The sequence below is a fragment of the Lutra lutra genome, chromosome 6 (assembly GCF_902655055.1).
Source record: "Lutra lutra chromosome 6, mLutLut1.2, whole genome shotgun sequence".
Lineage (NCBI taxonomy): Eukaryota > Metazoa > Chordata > Mammalia > Carnivora > Mustelidae > Lutra > Lutra lutra.
In genome coordinates, this window is record NC_062283.1 from 49,628,929 (window position 1) to 49,647,765 (window position 18,837).

General features: G+C 36.2%; 1 protein-coding gene across 1 annotated transcript in view; it reads left to right on the forward strand.

Annotated features, from left to right (window-relative positions):
• Positions 1–18,837, forward strand: part of DST (dystonin) — a 487,169-nt gene that overhangs the window by 307,394 nt on the left and 160,938 nt on the right. Inside the window, 19 exon segments of the mRNA XM_047733080.1 lie at positions 2,101–2,196; positions 2,296–2,423; positions 5,649–5,742; positions 6,055–6,209; positions 7,713–8,178; positions 8,264–8,392; positions 8,549–8,626; positions 8,739–8,900; positions 8,993–9,097; positions 11,183–11,278; positions 12,083–12,208; positions 12,818–12,970; positions 13,158–13,312; positions 13,533–13,659; positions 14,144–14,327; positions 15,228–15,385; positions 16,033–16,211; positions 16,708–16,846; positions 17,649–17,842. Of these exon segments, the coding sequence (XP_047589036.1) occupies positions 2,101–2,196; positions 2,296–2,423; positions 5,649–5,742; positions 6,055–6,209; positions 7,713–8,178; positions 8,264–8,392; positions 8,549–8,626; positions 8,739–8,900; positions 8,993–9,097; positions 11,183–11,278; positions 12,083–12,208; positions 12,818–12,970; positions 13,158–13,312; positions 13,533–13,659; positions 14,144–14,327; positions 15,228–15,385; positions 16,033–16,211; positions 16,708–16,846; positions 17,649–17,842 (2,924 nt within the window).

The following is an 18,837-nucleotide window of genomic DNA, read 5'->3' on the forward strand; positions in this document are numbered from 1 at the left end:
CCCAGGTGCCCTGATTATTAAACTTCTAAATAATGTTATCATAATTCAATAATTCCAGGAGTTCAAGAGAAATTGCCCTTGGCAAGCCACTAGTAAATAAGCAATTTTTAAATTTATTCATCTCCTACTCAGAGAAAACAGAGGTAAATGTTAATAATCAAATTTAATAGCAGCAAAAACATCTTAGAGATTTATAGTCCCTTAGCTTTGAATTGTTGAGAGTGATAAGATACAATTTGAGAGACCCTGAAACTGACATTGCCAAAGTGTTCTTGGTGCATGGGGAGGGCTGGAACCCAACCAGATAGACGGCTGTGGCGGAGGTGGGGGGGTTCTCTGGGAAGCTGGGACAAGTTTAACAGTGGTTGGGAATGTGCCTGTGGTTGAACCCTGTTAAAAACTGCTTCACAGGCTTCATTTTGTGTAGCAAGAGATATAAACTTTATTTCACCATGGAGTAAAAGTATGAATGTGACTTCCATTATAAATGAAATCGTTTAATAAAAACATTTGCTACTGCCTAAAAACAGGTCCACCTCTTTGATGCAAAGACATTATAGAAATATAAAAGAATTATAGACATGTACACTTACTGAAGAATATTGTCTCATTTTATATATTTGGAATTTTAATAACAAAGTAGTCTGCTTTATTTCAAGAAACTGATAATGTGAATATTAACAACAAAGTCTAATTCCTTAAGTCATAGGCTTTTTTTTTTTTTTTAATCAAACTAGAATTGCAAAAATTGTAATAACCCAGGGTGGATCCTGTTGAAGTTATTCGTTGTGTTCATGCATCAGTGCAAAGCATCTGTCGAACAGTTTTTATTCACATTGCCATGGGGAGTTGGTCCTTGGCACGAAGTTACTTGGCATGTGTTGCTGTGATGATTTTTAAGTGTTCTAAAGTTGTTTGTGTGATGTCTCCCTATGTGGATGCAAACCTTTCCAGGGCCAGAAAGATTTCCCCCTTCTCTCACGCCAGCCACCATGCATGGTGTGTAGCATATAATGGCATCATGAACTTATTTTCTAATGGACTTCCTGAAACATTGCATTTTGAGTTCAAAGCAATTTTCAGATTTCAAGTTCAGCTTACTTCCAGATGGATTCCTATTGTCAAGACATTTGGGTAAATTTGTACTGGCTTCTGATGAATGTAGATCCTTAAGGATTTGGAAGAATTTTGAGGACTATACAGATTACTTGCTGGTGCCTAGGATAGCACATAATACACAGAAGAAAACGTCATAGGAAATGCCAATAATTTCATTAGCCAATGAAACATGGATGGGAATCCTTCATAAATGTAGCTGTCTGAGGTTTGACAGGGAATTTTTTTGGGGGGGGGAATTTTTTTTTTAAACAGCATGAATTAAAATGAAATAATTAGAACATGCTTATTAAACTTGGATAAGTTTTATCTACATAATTTTTACAAAGGTCCTTTTTAATATAATAGGTTGTATTTAGGAGATTTTCAAATAGTTTCTATAAACCAGATAATTTAATTATATGATTGAAACTTTTATAACAATAACAGCAGCCAATAACATCTGTATTTGTTTATTAAAAGATCTGTTTAACTTGGCCAGTGGGACGTTGAAACCAAGGCTTAGCTATGTGGTGAGAATTCTGTGTGATAGAATTCTATTTTCAAGGATAGATCTATGATACAAAAGAGAATAGTTTTTTCCTTTATAGGAATTGCATCAGATTATTTTTCCAAAAACTAAAAGCTAAAGTGCAGCATTTGGAAAGAACATCTTTTAAAGTCTATGTTTTCTTGTTTGTATGAAGAGAGATGTTTAGTAGAGCCCTGCCAAGCACTGCCACAGTTTATTATTACCCAGATCCCCTCATGGCATATGTTGATGCACGGTTCACGGCAGTAATTACACCCTTGTCAAATCTTGCAAACTGTAAGCTAGTCACTGATTAACTGGGAATTGGTATTGTCCTTGAGTGTCAGTTTCATAAAGGAATTCCCCTGAATGCATAAGACACGGTAAATATCATTTGAAGTGGTAATGTTATGCGGTAATGAAAATAGGTCTTTGAAGTTTGGGCCTTCATTTATTTTTTCCTTTCATTTTAGGCACTTTATAATCAGTATTTACAGTTTAAAGAAACAGAAATTCCACCAAAGGAGACAGAAAAATCAAAAATTAAACGCCTATATAAGTTATTAGAGGTAAGCAGAAATTTCTGTTGTATTGTCAGGCACAATCTTTATTTTTATTATTTTTTTTATATCCTTGCTTCATTTAAATTTTTTTTTTGTTTTCTCAAGATTTGGATAGAATTTGGACGTATCAAACTACTGCAAGGTTATCATCCAAATGACATTGAGAAAGAGTGGGGGAAACTCATTATTGCCATGCTTGAGAGGGAGAAGGCCCTTCGCCCAGAAGTAGAAAGGTAGGCTGGAGGTGTTTTCTGCTGTAGGTATCAGGCTGGGTGTGGGGAGGTGACTTTTTGTTCTCTTGGAAGGAACTTCAGTTTTGGAGCCAGGCAGACCTAGGACTATCATTTATATTTTTCATGTCCTTGGCTGTGTGACCCTGGATAAGTCACTTAGTCTTTCTGATTCTTCATTTTTTTATCTGGAAACTCTTCCAAGAGGTTTGAGGAGTAATGAGTGAAGTAATGTTTAAATAGGGACCTGATAGACTGGGTTGATGTGTGAAGTCTCATCTAATAATCTAAATTACCTGTGAGAATTTCCCATACTGAGAATATAGGGCCTGGATTCAGAAGCTGATATGTAGTTAGCAGTTAACTTACTTTGTTTCTTAGTATTTTTGTTATGGCCCTTTTTCCGTGGGACAATGAGAATAAGACTCCAGTCTGTCTCCCCTTAGAGGGCAGTGAAATGGCATCTAGAAAACACTCGGGAAATGTTGGTTCAAATTCTCACTTCTACAGATGCCTTTATTGCATGAAATCATCACTGACTGTTACCATTCTCTCTCCCACTATACCTGGTTGCCCGGGAAAGCACTGCTTAGACATGAGGAGACATTTGTTGAGTGGATTTGTCTCCATTATAGTACTTACCTCACAGCCTGACTTTGGCACTTGGGAAGGGAACTGTGATCTCTATTCCTCATGAGCTTCCAGGCCTCCCAATAGAAAGCCTGTGTGGTCAGGTGTGGCTCTCTCGCCGCCTTACTCGACACCGTCCTTGCTCTCAGTGGTGTAGCCACACTGACTGCCTCTCAGGAGCCCTGATGTGCCAAGGTCCCGCCTTCCTCCATACACAGGATCTTTGCACTATCTGTTCCTTTGGCAGGGAAGTCTTCATCCTCACTGTCTCTTCACTCCTGATCAAGCTCAGATCCCGGTTCCAGTGTTACTTTGCCAAGAAACTTCCTGTGGTCTCCCAGGCTCATTCAGATGTCTTGGCTTTAACTCTCCTATTTACATGTATTGTTCTTTCATATCTCAGTTGTGATTTTGATTTATTTCTGTGATCATTTAGTTAAGGGCTGCCTGTTCACAGTTATGAGTTCTGAGAATGTGGAGATAGACTTGTTTTTGCTGTCTTTCGTGTTGCCAATGTTGAGTGCATTGCCTGGGACACAGAGAGGCACTTAGTACGCTCATGTTCTTTGTGTTCCACACATGACTTTCCACACTGTTGAAATAGGAAATAGTGCATTGAAGATATAAGAGCAAGTCCTAACTTGTCAGTTGTTTATGAAATTACTGATTACATTCCTGTTACAGTGTAAGATTCTGTCTGCATAACTGGATCTAGATCCAGAATAAGCTTGAAATACCTAGGATGGACCTTTTATGGAGGAGATAATTTTGGGTGATTAAAATGATACACTAAGCTAATTATCGGAAGTAATGGAAAAGTATGTCTGAGAAAGGATAGGGAGTAGATTTTTAGCTGTCAGAATAGTAGCTGGATTTTAAGGCAGTGGTCAAGAGTTCAAGGTCCAGGAGCTAGTGAATCCTGAATAGGATTTTTAGCTCAACTTGCTAGTCAGGTATTCTTAGGCAAGTTCATTGACCTCCCAAACCTCAGTTTCCTCATTTGTAAACAGGCTGTAATAGTACCTACTACATTTGGTAGTTGAATATGAGAAGAGGTCATACATGTAAAATGATTATTTCCTGGCGCATAATAATTGCTTACTAAATGCTAGTGCTGCTGTTACTATTTGACACTTCTCTATTTACTAACACGATATTCAAAAATTTCCCCTTTCTTGCTATCTAAAAAGAAAAATACCTACCTTTAGAGTGGAGAAGCAACAGTTTGGCTTCGTAGTGTTGGGAGTACAAAAATGTCCTACGAACTTGGTTGGATAAAGGCCTTCATTTTTCTTGACGCAACAAGTGTTTTGGCATTAACGATTAATTGCAAATAATAACTGTGTGGCATGGGAATGGGTAAAAGATAAATGAGAAAGAACCAATGTTCTTTTGCCATGTAATAATCTATTGAAAGGAAAAACAAGCACAGACAAGTTGAATTTGCGAGCATTGCATCGATAGTCTACTTAACACGTTGGCTTTTAAGAATCTAAAGTGACTGCAAGGATGTTGGTCTTTCTCATGTTGCCAGTCAGAGGACCCTTGATTTCCTTCTGGACTATCTAACCCTGACTGAAACTAACTCTATTCCATTATTAGTACATTCCAGTTAAGCAGAGATGAAATTTTAATAAACTGCAATTCCTGTTGTTACAAAAAAAAATGTAGAATGACTATAGTAAGATTAGAGGTAACATTCCTGAGAACATAGCATACAGAGAAAGGCCACTTTTCCAGTTAACTTAACCTGATAAATGACATGGTGGTTAAAATGGAAATGTCCTTTCTTTCACATCAAAGTCATTTGTTTATAGATGCTTCTGAGTACCAGTTTTTAGCCTTGTGTTAGTCGGGACAGACCTGGCTCTTTACAAAAGTCAGGCTGTGTTTTTAAGCTGATGATTGGTATTGCCTGAGTAGCCTTTACTAATTGTACCTGGGCTTCAGGGAGGCATCTGAGTTGTTTTTTAGGTGGCTGTGATGGGATGACTCTGGATGAAAATATTTGGCAAATCTTTTCCAGTGACGCCCTGATCAGCCTGCCTTGTCCGTACTTGTAGAGTTTTAATGCGGGCTACAAAAGGCAAACCTCAGCTAGCAAACGCCTGCCTTTAGGCAAGATTCTTTTGAATAGTTATCAGCATATTATTTGCTGCGTGTTAAATATGCAGGTTGGAGCATATTTAAGGAGCCGTTACGGCAGTGACATTTAGCTGCTGCTTTTCACCGTTAGAAGTAGAGCTTTCAGCAGACCTGCTTTTTTATCTGCTTGGAATGGTCAGAGAAGGAACATCATTTCAGGACTAAAAATGCACAGTAGTAGTTACAGCTACCGAAGCAGCGATTCCGTGTTTAGTAACACTACTAGCACCCGGACCAGTCTGGATTCAAATGAAAACTTTCTCTCGGTTAATTGTGGCCCAACACTAATCAACTCCTGCATTACCTTCGGCAATGAGTCCCTTGATGGACACAGGTATCGAATCCTTGTTGTAGGATTGTTTTGTCTTTTGGCAGGGAGACGTTTTTTTCAGGGGTGGTAAACTCTGTGACTTCAAAGGGAGAGGCTTTGCTTTATTCTGTCTCTTCTTTTAGGTTGGAAATGTTGCAGCAGATTGCCAACCGAGTTCAAAGGGACAGTGTCATCTGTGAAGACAAACTGATACTTGCCCGAAATGCTCTCCAGTCTGTAAGTTAATTTTAGGAGCCATTGGGATTGTGGTGGAGGGATTGTACCTTTGGATGAACTAAAACTTCTGTGTGCCATTTGGTGGTCGATTCTTGGTATTGTCTTCTGTGGAAACTTGAAGCTTTTTAAAGATTGTGATCACTGTTTGCTCTCTTGCGGAACGGTGTGCAAAGAGAAAACCCATTTTTGAACCAAAAGGGAAAACAGAAAAGACCCAAGTAGTTTTTTCATTACAGTATTTTGAGTTTTATATTTGAGTTTACTTTTGAAACTTGTTTCATGGAATTAATGTTGAGTTCTTTTAAAACACAGGATTCTAAAAGATTAGAATCAGGGGTGCAGTTTCAGAATGAAGCAGAAATTGCTGGGTATATACTTGAATGTGAGAACCTTTTACACCAGCATGTAATTGATGTACAGATTCTCATTGATGGAAAATACTACCAGGCAGATCAGTTGGTGCAGAGGTAAGATTCCTGCTTATTCGTGCTCTATCCTTCTGTGGAATTGCTTCATGGACACTTGTGATGGGAATGTAGACTGTGGCAGTTTTATAAAATATATTTCTTAGGCTCTTTTTAGTTGAAAATGTGTGTCACCTTAATTCTGATATATTTTGATATATTAAATAGGTATTCTTCAAAAGTAATAGGAACAATATTTTATTGTACATATAATATTTAACACTAGTAACTAACATACTTCGAGTTAAAATATTTGTTATGACATTTGAAAAAGGGAAAATATGAAGTTATAACTCAACTTTTAAGTTTTCTATTTATCCTATCCTGAAAATGTTTATAACAAAATGTTGGAACAAATTGTATCTATGAAATTGTCTATCTCAGAGAAGTGGGTTTGAAGGTAGACATGGAACCTTCTCAGGTTGTAGACTATATATATCATAAATATATATATCAGATATATATAAAGCAAAAATTCTAAATGATGCTTTGATCTAGTAATTTCACATTTAGGAATTTATAATAATTTTAAATATAGTAAACTTATGAATAAATATAGAAAAAAGTTTTGTTCATGTCAGAGATATTTTATAATAATAAAATTTGGAAATATCCTACATGTCAAGCAGTAGAATTGTGTAGTAATTATATTCATTATAAGTGATAGTTATAAAGTGTAGTAATTATGTTCATTATAGTATAATAATTATGTTCATTATAAGTGATAGTTATAAAGACTTTGTGATAATATGGAAAGTGCTTACAGCACAAAGTTCAGCGAAAAAAATTGTGATGCAAAATTTTATTAATATGATTGTAGTGATTTTTTTTTAGTAGACTGTTTTTTTGAATAGTTCAGGTTTACAGAAAAATTGATAGGAAAATACAGGGTTCCCATATGCCCCTTTTTACCCCCCTCCCCAGTTATCAACCATCTTGCATTAGTGTGATCCATTTGTTAAAAATTGAGCCAAAATTGGGGTGCCTGGGTGGCTCAGTGGGTTAAAGCCTCTACCTTTGGCTCAGGTCATGATCCCAGGTTCCTGGGATCAAGCCCCACATTGGGCTCTCTGCTCAGCAGGGAGCCTGCTTTGTCCTCTCTCTCTCTCTGTCTGCCTCTCTGCCTACTTCTTTTTTTTTTTTTTTTAAAGATTTTATTTATTTATTTGACAGACAGAAATCACAAGTAGGCAGAGAGGCAGGCACAGAGAGAGGAGGAAGCAGGCTTCCCACCGAGCAGAGAGCTGATGCGGGGCTCGATCCCAGGACACTGGGATCATGACTGAGCTGAAGGCAGAGGCTTTAACCCCCTGAGCCACCCAGGCGCCCCTCTCTGCCTACTTCTGATCTCTGTCTGTCAAATAAATAAGATCTTCAAAAAAAAAATTGAGCCAATATTGGTACATTATTGTTAACTAACTAACGTCCATAGTTGCCATTAGTGTTCACTCTTTGTGAAAAATGCATTTTATATTATAGTTTATCCCTTTTGGTTTTTCTTTTCAGGGTGGCAAAACTGCGTGATGAAATTATGGCCTTAAGGAATGAATGTTCCTCCGTGTACAGCAAAGGACGCATGCTGACAATGGAACAGACGAAACTCATGATATCAGGAATTACTCAAAGTTTAAACTCAGGATTTGCACAGACCTTAAACCCCAGTCTGAACTCAGGGCTGACCCAGGGTTTAACGCCCTCCCTGACCCCTTCTAGTTTGACATCAGGCCTGTCATCAGGTCTGACTTCCCGCCTGACTCCATCTGTCACTCCGGCTTATACACCTGGTTTCCCATCAGGCGGATTAGTTCCAAGTTTCAGTTCAGGAGTAGAGACCAATTCATTGCAAACTCTGAAGTTGATGCAGATCCGAAAGCCCCTTCTAAAGTCGTCTTTGCTGGATCAGAATTTAACAGAAGAGGAAGTCAACATGAAATTTGTTCAGGATCTTTTGAATTGGGTTGATGAGATGCAGGTAAAAGAATGTTTATTCTACCCGAAAGCTTCAGTCTTTACTGCTGCCAGTTTGTTTTCTAACTCTGGTATCTTTCTGTTTAAAGGTGCAGCTGGACCGCACTGAGTGGGGATCGGATTTGCCAAGTGTTGAAAGCCATTTAGAAAATCATAAAAATGTTCACCGAGCTATTGAAGAATTTGAATCTAGCCTTAAAGAAGCTAAAATCAGTGAGGTATATGAATTTAAAATCTGTATGTATTTCATTTTAGCTTGCTGTTGTTTTGCTCTTTTTAAATAAAGATCCTGTAACAAAATAATAGATGCAGTGAGCATGAGTCAGAATTCCTTGAGATCCCTAAACTCGATGTCTTTTTATCCCATATTATAGATTCAAATGACGGCACCTCTGAAACTAACTTATGCTGAAAAGTTACACCGATTAGAGAGTCAGTATGCAAAACTCTTGGTAAGGCTTTTTGTTTTTTGTTTTTTAAACTTCATTTTTTTACTTTTACTAAGAATTTCCCTTAACTCTCCTTGGTTAAAACATGATTCTTACAATGATTTTTCTTACAAAGAATACATCCCGGAATCAGGAACGGCACCTTGATACGCTCCATAATTTTGTAACTCGTGCAACTAATGAACTTATTTGGCTGAATGAAAAAGAAGAAGAGGAAGTTGCTTATGACTGGAGCGAAAGAAATACCAACATAGCTCGGAAAAAAGATTACCACGCTGTAAGTATAGTCTTTGTCATTGAATGCCAAAGTTGTATCTCAAGTTTAGGCCTTTTTTCTAACCTTGCTTCTTTATTCTTTTCTTACATTAGGAATTAATGAGAGAATTGGATCAAAAGGAAGAAAATATTAAATCAGTTCAGGAGATTGCAGAGCAGCTACTTTTGGAAAATCACCCAGCCCGACTGACGATTGAGGTAAGCCAGAAAGTATAATGGTCATGGTTGAATATTGACATTTGATGATTACTCTTCAGATTCTTTTACTGCTGATAAATTGAAAAATACAAACAAACTTTTATTACAGCATGGCTCAAAAATCACATTTCCGACAAATCATCATGATTCTTGCCTTTAACTATCGCTTTCTCTAAGTGTGTCACCCACCCATCTCTTCCCCTAAAGGTACCTTTGCTAACTCCCATGGCTAAAGAGATCTATTACAGTAACTATGAAGGCTCTTGACTTAAAAACCTTTATTTTATTCCTGACTGTGATATTGTGTACCTGATGTATCCTACTTGCTTCCCTCACCTGTCCAAAATGGGGGCAGTCCTTCTAAGCCATAGAGCTGTGTGAAGAATGGGACAAATAACATACTCTTACTTAGTACAATTCTTGGTACACATGTTCCCAGGAAATATTTGTTACTATTACTTAATAATTTTATTCATGGCTGGTTTTGTGGAGTATATTGAAACAACAACCTGGCAAAGCCTTGTGGCATAGCGGACACATTGCAAATCCAGAAGTGGAGAACTGGAGTGGGATTTACCAGGTCTCCCATGTGGTAGTGGTAGTCTATTTACTTTTTAGTCCTGTTATATACTAAGTAGAGTGAGTAACTTTCTAAATGTAAAGGGGGTTATATAGGAGCGAGAGAAATGTTAAACTCATGGTAGATTGCCAGAGGGAATAAATGGGGCTATGCTTACAGTGTGAGCTGCTTCAAGCTCTCACAGTGTAGGAGAGGCATCTGATAGTCTTTGTTCACTGACACTGCCATAATACAAAAGATGACTGAAATTCTAGACCTCCACAGAAAGTTTTGGGAATGTTATACTTGACCTTCTTCATAGATAACTATAATCTTGCATGCCCATGAAATGCCATATGGGAAGTTAAAGACAGAAGAGTAGGGGGAACAGTAGGGAAAGCAAATTAGAATACTGAAAGGTGTATATACTTTTGTATGATGAGAAACTAAAAATAGTCTTCTTCAAGGTGGAGATGAAAACTATTAGGGAATATGATTATAGGCTAAGTATTTTAATGGGACTGGGTAATGTGAATGTGAACCTGATTACTTTTATGTAGAGATGTTAATCTAATTAACTAAAAGTTTCTTGAGGGATAAAATTAAGCCCGAGTCATCTTTACTATTCCATTGGCCTATCCAGTGTCTTGTGGGTACGCGGATAATATTTAGTTAATTATCAACACTATTTCATATGTTATATGAAAAAAGAAACTAATAATCTAACAACACACAGTGATATGTCTTTTATAGCCAATTTGCTGGAAGTAGCTTAATTTGAGGCCAAGGTAATATGACTGTGATATGTTGCCAGGTTTCCAGTGCTGCATTGTATATTCCATTCCAAAAGCCTGCTTGAGCGTAGCTCCACATGAGTGAGATTTTCCAGAAGGGGAAGAATGACAGGCTTACTTAAGATAGTCATTAAAGCATCTAGATCTCCCTCTTCTGGAAGTCCGTGAATTGCATCTTAAATATAAAAGCGTGTCTTACGTTTTCTTTAGGAAGTAGATGTTCTTTCTGTTACGTTTTGCTCTTGTGAGAGATTTACATTGTATTAAAAATTCAAGTGAAAATATTTTAAATAAAAATTCTTAGTACTATGAGAATTACAATTCCAGAATTACAGTGATAAGGAATTGCACCCTCTCTTCTCCACCCTCCCCAAACCTGCCCCTGGCAAAAACAAACATCTAAGTCACCCCACCTCCCCGCAAGAATTTCTAGTTTTATTTCTAGTTTTAAAAACAAAAACAAAGAGAAAACTACAGAACCATTTATTTTGGTCTGTATTTTTACATTTTTATTTTTATTTTAAATTTATATTTAAACTTTTAGGACTGGCTTTGTGCAAGTAAGAACTCTTACATAGAAGGGGCACTTTGCTACCCTAATTTTCACATCTTACTGTTACAATAATCTCATCATCTGTTCAGATAGCAGAGTTTTTAAGCCTTTAAAAGCTTTGCTGTGTATGTACGTCATCACTCTTCAGCTGGTTACAGTGGCTGTGTTTCATCCTGAAGGCATACCGAGCGGCCATGCAGACGCAGTGGAGCTGGATCTTGCAGCTGTGCCAGTGTGTGGAGCAGCACGTAAAGGAGAACACCGCATATTTCGAGGTATACGAACAGAATCACAATGTCCGCTGTTGGTATTGTGATTTTGGTCTATTTACAGAAAGTGTCTTCCTGTTTATTAAGGACATGTATGTAACGTGTGGGGGAAATAAACTGAAGTATTTTCTTTGTAGCATGTATGGGACATAGGTCCTATAGGATCAATTGAAGCCATCTTTTCAGGGGGAAATCCTTTCAAAACCTTTAAAAATGTCAGAAAATCTTGATTTTATAGATGTCTTTTTTTTTTAAGATTTTATTTATTTATTTGACAGAGATCACAAGTAGGCAGAGAGGCAGGCAGAGAGAGAGAGGAGGAAGCAGGCTCCCTGCTGAGCAGAGAGCCCAGTGTGGGGCTTGATCCCAGGACTCTGGGATCATGACCTGAGCCGAAGGCAGAGCTTTAACCCACTGAACCACCCAGGCGCCCCTATAAATGTCTTTTATAAAGAAATGTTTCATTCCAGAGAGCTCTTTTTTTTAATTTTTAGAAGTTTTAAAAAATTGTTGGAATTTCTCTCCTGCTTAAAAATTATTTGGACCCTTAAGTAAAATAGAACTTCACCCAAAATATTATAGGGCCAAAACACAATATAGATATAAAATTTAGATGCTTAGTGTTTACTGATACTCACCCAGATTTAAGAGCTGTTTGGGTAAAGGAGTAATGTGACTGTTACGTGGTCTTTTGATGTTATTCTCTTCTCTCTCATGAGGGGTACGTAGGACTCTGGTACTCCAACTGGACAACTGTCTGCTTTACTGGCATTTGATATACGCTAACTGTCAGTTTTCATCTTCTTACAGTTTTTCAATGATGCCAAAGAAGCTTCTGATTACTTAAGGAATCTAAAGGATGCCATTCAGCGGAAGTACAGCTGTGATCGATCAAGCAGCATTCACAAGCTGGAAGACCTTGTTCAGGAGTCAATGGTACTAGTACAGAAACCCATGCATTTCATCAGCTGTGTATAATCAGGATTAGATTAGTATTTCTTTATACTTACATGTGTGCAGAACTTTGTGTTTTTTTGGTATTCCTGATATTTCCATCTCATTCAATTAAACATGCAGTTTTAGTATTTTTTGGTACCAAGTACCACAAAAGTGTTTTTTATGTGATTGCCTCAATATTTTAAATATTTTGACAGTGGTGTGTGTGTGTGTGTTTGAGTTTAGTCATTCACTTCACAAATAACTGAAAGCACTTTTATATCCTAGACACTGTTTTAAGTACTGGAGATAGAGCAGTGAGGAAGACAGACAAGAATCCCTACCTTCCTGGTGCTTACATGCTAAAGGGGGAGCAGATTATAAACATAAATTAGTTAAATATGTAGTATAGTGGTAAATGCTAATGAGGGAAAAAAACCATCCAAACAAAACAAGGGAAAAGAAATCCAAGAGAAGGAAGAGGGGAATTGAATGTATAGACCAGCTAGGTTGTCAGGGAAGAATTTTATGATGAAATTTTATTTGTGTAAAGCCCTAAAAGAAGAGAGAAGTCTTTACTTTTAAAAATCTGTCTTATTTATTTCTTAGGAAGAGAAAGAAGAACTTTTACAGTATAAAAGCACAATAGCAAGCCTGATGGGGAGAGCAAAAACAATAATTCAGCTGAAGCCAAGGAATCCTGACTGTCCACTCAAAACTTCTATTCCGATCAAAGCTATCTGTGACTACAGACAAATTGAGGTATTCTAGAAATAAACCAGTTTCTGTCATTATTCTTAGCTTTTTAAAAATGAAGTCATATTGCTGACCAGTGGTAAAGTTTTCTACCTCAAAAAAACAAAACAAAACAAAATCCCAAGACTGGGTATGGTAAAGGGTTTGTCAACAGTGATCTCATTTGTTATTCTTTTCTCCATTTTAAAACCAGATAACCATTTACAAAGACGATGAGTGTGTTTTGGCCAACAACTCTCATCGTGCTAAATGGAAGGTCATTAGCCCTACTGGGAATGAGGCTATGGTCCCATCCGTGTGCTTCACAGTTCCTCCACCAAACAAAGAAGCAGTTGACTTTGCCAACAGGTTTGTATGCATTCACTAAACACATAGAGCTGGGTTTGGAGGCTCTCTGAAGGTTAAAGAAACAATCAGTACTTTGTCAAGGCCCATAGGATCAGAAGGATCTGGAACTAGTAAACTCAGGGTAGTTTACAAACAGGAAGAAAAATTATAGCATGTTTTCAGAGGGAGTGAAAAGGCTTAATCAAGTGTTTGGTTTGTTTGCTTTTTTCATGTATTTCAGAATTGAGCAACAGTATCAGAGTGTCCTGACTCTTTGGCACGAGTCTCACATAAACATGAAGAGTGTAGTGTCCTGGCATTATCTCATCAAAGAAATTGACAGAATTCGAGCTAGCAATGTGGCCTCAGTAAGTATGAATCTACACATCAGCCTAATCTGTCCAAGAATGTGGGGCACTCTGTGGGTGCAGTTTGTATTTGTTCCAGAATAGGATGGAGTCCAGCAGATCCATGCTAATATTTATCCATTTAATAAATATTTGTTACATACCTGCTATATATAAGGCACTTTCCAAGAATGGGGGAAATCTGGATATCCCATATTTAATTCAGTGCTTATTACATTTTGGTAGGGAGACAGGATATAGTGTTTGGACTTACAGGGATGGATATAGTTTGATTTCATTTTTTGGTGTTTTATAGTCTCATTTTTCCTTATCTATTAAAACTTGCAATTGTTAATAAAAATAACAATTTCAAATCTTTCTTCTATATATGACTACTAATATGAACTAACATACATCAGAAGACTCTAACTTAAGATCTGTCCCATTTACATTTAGCTCTTAGTACTATAATCACTTGCTTACATGGATCCTTGATCTTCTTTAGATAAAGACAATGTTACCTGGTGAACATCAGCAAGTTCTCAGTAACCTACAATCTCGTTTTGAAGATTTCCTGGAAGATAGCCAGGAATCTCAAATATTTTCGGGCTCAGATATAACACAACTGGAGAAGGAAGTTAATGTATGTAAACAGTATTATCAGGAACTTCTTAAATCAGCAGAAAGAGGTAAAGCATGAGAATCCTTGCGTTTTTTTCCCCCATAGGTGTTTAGTCTAGGCTCTTTTCTGCTCAGTGAGCATCAGTCTTTGGTGTGTTATGTTACTCTGCCTATGATAGGAGGACATGGGTGCTAGAACATTAGAAGCACTTGTGAGGTAGGAAGCTGCAAGGAGGGGTTCATTTATTTCTAAATGATCAATTAATAAAAAGATGCCAACTAAATATTATGTGACAAGCTGTGAATTCTCAACACATCTCCTTTTCAATATTTTCACTGTTTTGCAATGTAATGTTCAGAATGATCTTTTAGTTTTTGAAAAGATTCAGTTATTTTTCCATGTACCAAACCTGGGTTTTTTTTTTTTTTTTTAAAAACACTTGATTTTTTAGAGCAGTTTTAGATTCACAGCAAAATTGAGAGGAAGGTACAGAGATTTCCCATGACCAAACCTGGATTTTTTACAGAGGTTAAGTTAAAGGAGAATATTTTGTCTAGTTAACTTTTGTTAAATTATAGTTTATTCTAGACTCTTTTGATATTATTCAGGAATAAAAATTTCATTAGTAATCTATTTTAAAAAACTCTTGAACATTAACAAATTCCTTACATTTCATTTCTAAGCATTTTTTTAAATTTTAAAGATTAATCTGCAGCTAATGTAATTCAAATTTTTGTGAACATATAACAGCATAATGTATTACTCTCCTTGGACATCATAAATCAGAAATTGACACTTAGAATAGTATTTGGGAAATTTTATTAAATGTTAATAAATTGTAAGGTCAACTCTATTAAGGTTCATGTCCTTAGGGTGGGATTGTGGTGATGACAGGTAACCTTAGTTTGACAGCAATGTCCAGAAGACAGAAAACAATGTTTTCTCAACATTCTATTTACTTTGACAGAGGAGCAAGAGGAATCCGTGTATAATCTCTACATCTCTGAGGTCCGAAACATTAGACTTCGGTTAGAGAGTTGTGAAGATCGGTTGATTAGACAGATCCGCACTCCACTGGAAAGAGATGATTTGCATGAAAGCGTGTTCAGAATCACGGAGCAGGAGGTGAGATTTGTAAATGGGTTGGGACAGCATTAACTGAAGGTAAATGACTGTCTCAGTGACCTTCATTGTTAACTCCAGTGACTTCTCATGTGCTCAGCTTTGCCTAGTGGTCACTTTATGAGTTCTGGTTATGTATTTATTGCTTATCATGATAAGCAATAAATACATACATAATTCATACATTCATAATACATACATAATTCAATGCATAATACATACATAATACATACATAATTGCAATATAAGGTAAGGTATACCTTACCTTATATGCAATACATACATAATTCAATACATACATAATTCAGTTCTGCCTTTGACTCAAGTAAACGCAGAAATGTGCACCCTTTCACCCACTGTGATGGAGACTCTTGAGGTTTCTCACAGTGAAAGCGGGTATGTTTGTTGATCATCTACTGAATGCAGAAGCCCTAAGTTACATGTTTGTGCCCGAGGACATGGGCAGTAAAAGAATTACTGATTATAAAACTGGAATGCTGTGGCTTAGCTTCTTGATAAACAGAAAGTAAAGAATATATAGCTTTTTAAGTCAGCGATTATAATATAGATTGTTTTTTTTTTAAACTGTTTTAAGAAAGATACCCCATCTGGAACTATAGCCTAATACCTGTTTATTCTTTACTTTATAGAAACTGAAGAAAGAATTGGAGCGACTTAAGGATGATTTGGGAACAATCACAAATAAATGTGAAGAATTTTTCAGTCAAGCAGCAACCTCTGCATCAGTTCCCACCTTACGATCTGAGCTCGGTGTGGTCATTCAGAACATGAACCAAGTCTATTCTATGTCTTCTACTTACATAGAGAAGTATGCTACCTCTGTCGTAGTATAAATTTGCTTCATGCAACTGTCACATTCATGTGTCCATATAAATATAGATATGCTGTTCATTTAAAAACATTCATAAAAGTGAATGTAATTTTCCCTTTTTTGTATTAATAATATTATTTCCATGGAGTTATTATGCTTCATGTTGAAAGGAAATGGGTGTCAGAGATTAGGGCATCTGTATGATCTTCCCACATTTTGCCTGTGGTGTTAGTCCCTCAGCTGTTGTAGCCTGGTGGATTGGTCTAAAAAAGGGTTGAAAAAAGAACACCTTACCCTGAATCTCTTGCAGAATCTGCCGGGCAGGGTGTGGATTAAGAAGAGACTTAGCTGAATGTTAATCTGGGAGTAAATGTGTCTGTGTTCCAAAACCAAGAAAGGGCTATATCATGCTTAGTGATGTGCTTCAGGACTGCATTACTGGAAGATAAACAGTTAAACTAATAGGAGACTATTGTTGCATTCTCTTTTTTAGACTGAAAACTGTTAATTTGGTGTTAAAAAACACTCAGGCAGCAGAAGCCCTTGTAAAACTCTATGAAACTAAACTGTGTGAAGAAGAAGCAGTTATAGCCGATAAGAATAATATCGAGAATCTGATAAGTACTTTAAAGGTATGTCCCTCCCTTACGGCGGTGGCAGTTGCTCAGATCATACTCTAGTAGTATTTCTCTAACACCTAGATCTTTAGACATGAACTAGCAAATATCTTAATTTGAATACATTTATATCCGTTTCATTTCATATCTCTACATAGCCATAGCTCAGTGTAAATAAGTCATTTTTAGGACAGTTCTCCTTATTTGAAATCTGCATCTCTTTGTAGATAGTAGCTTTTTATAATCAATTCATGTCAGCAAAAGGAGCTGAAGCTCAAAGTTTCTTTTAATGGATTCTCTCACTGAATGAGGTGGTTATTTTAAGACATCAAGGAAGTAAGTAGAGGAGTTAATTCAGGAAAGGAAAAAGTCTGGTAGTTGTACTCATCTTTATTAACATTTCTACATATAAAGCATTAAGTATGAAATTATTGCAAAGTTGAGAAATTATCTCATTGATTTTTAATTCATGTATTCATTTTTAAACAATGAGATTAGTAGATGTTTAAGAAATAGGCAATTAAAAAGACTGAGGTAGCAAACTTGCTCATGAATATATTTTGTTTTATTGTTATGAAAATTCTATTAGGCTGAACTTTATAAAATTGTTTTTTTAAGATCAAAGCGCAGTCAAAAGTTGACAGTTTCATATGGTTCAGCCTAATATATTGTTTTTGTATATGAAAGATAGTCTTTCCTTTATCTGATTTTATATCAGTTATTTGTAAATAAATTGTAAAATTAGGTAAATAAATCATGTGTTTACATAGTGAGTGGTTGATGCATTTTATAACATTCACCAATTAATGTATTTTAGCAATGGAGATCTGAAGTAGATGAAAAGAGAGAGGTATTCCATGCATTAGAGGATGAGTTGCAGAAAGCTAAAGCCATCAGTGATGAAATGTTTAAAACATATAAAGAACGGGACCTTGATTTTGACTGGCACAAAGAAAAAGCAGATCAATTAGTTGAAAGGTGGCAAAATATTCATGTTCAGATTGACAACAGGTTAGTATCCTTTTTTGTTCAGTTTCAGCAGAGAGTTGTTAATGTTTATCCTTGTATTCTAGGTAAAATCTAAACTTACTAGGTTTTATAAAAACTCCCATATACAGTTTATATATATATATATATATATATATATATATATATATACCTTATATTGCAAGATATAGTTACCTTATATTGCAAGAGCTTTACCTAATTATATTTCTTTCTGATAAAGGTGGACTTTAGCAAGACAGTAAACTTCAAAATAATTATTTTTCAACTCTGTGTTGTTCAAACTATTGATGTAGTCTGACATTTGTATAGTAAGTCTACTTGCCTTTTCTGCGGAAAATTGTAACCAACTTAAAATATTTAACTAACCAAGATTTAGTAAGAGCATGGATCCTGTGTTTGAGAGGGCTGTTTAGAGCAATCTGTACTAGACCTAAGAATTGTGAAACAATTGAAATGACCTGATGTTCATTTTAATTGAGGATACAAGAGGGTTGAAATCATTCATCCAGTGACCAAAATAGAAAAGCAAAAGGAAATGGGATTTTTTGTGCTCATCTTACTCATTTTAATGTTTATTTTAATGCAAATAAAATGCTTTTCTAATATAGTGCCATTCTTAAGAAGTAAAATTATGTTCAAATATATGTTATTAAATCTCTGTCAAATACACGTTATGTAGATTTAATGTAGTGGTTTTAAAATCACAGAAACTGAGATATTTTCATTTAATCACAGTTCCAGGAAGTAGTCTCTGAGTCCGCATTGGACCCTCTGTTGAACTACGTTGTCATTATTTCAAAAGTAAACTGCCATTTGATACAAGCTTTGGGTATTTAAGGCATGCTGATAGATCATAATTATGGTCAAATTTCCAATTTTCCTGATTTTTAGCTAGTCTCTTAGGCTTGAACCTGGAATAATCAGTATCACTAAATTGCATAAATCCAGGAGCAGAGTATTTATATGCAACTTCAGCCAGTATGGAGTGCCCTTGGGCC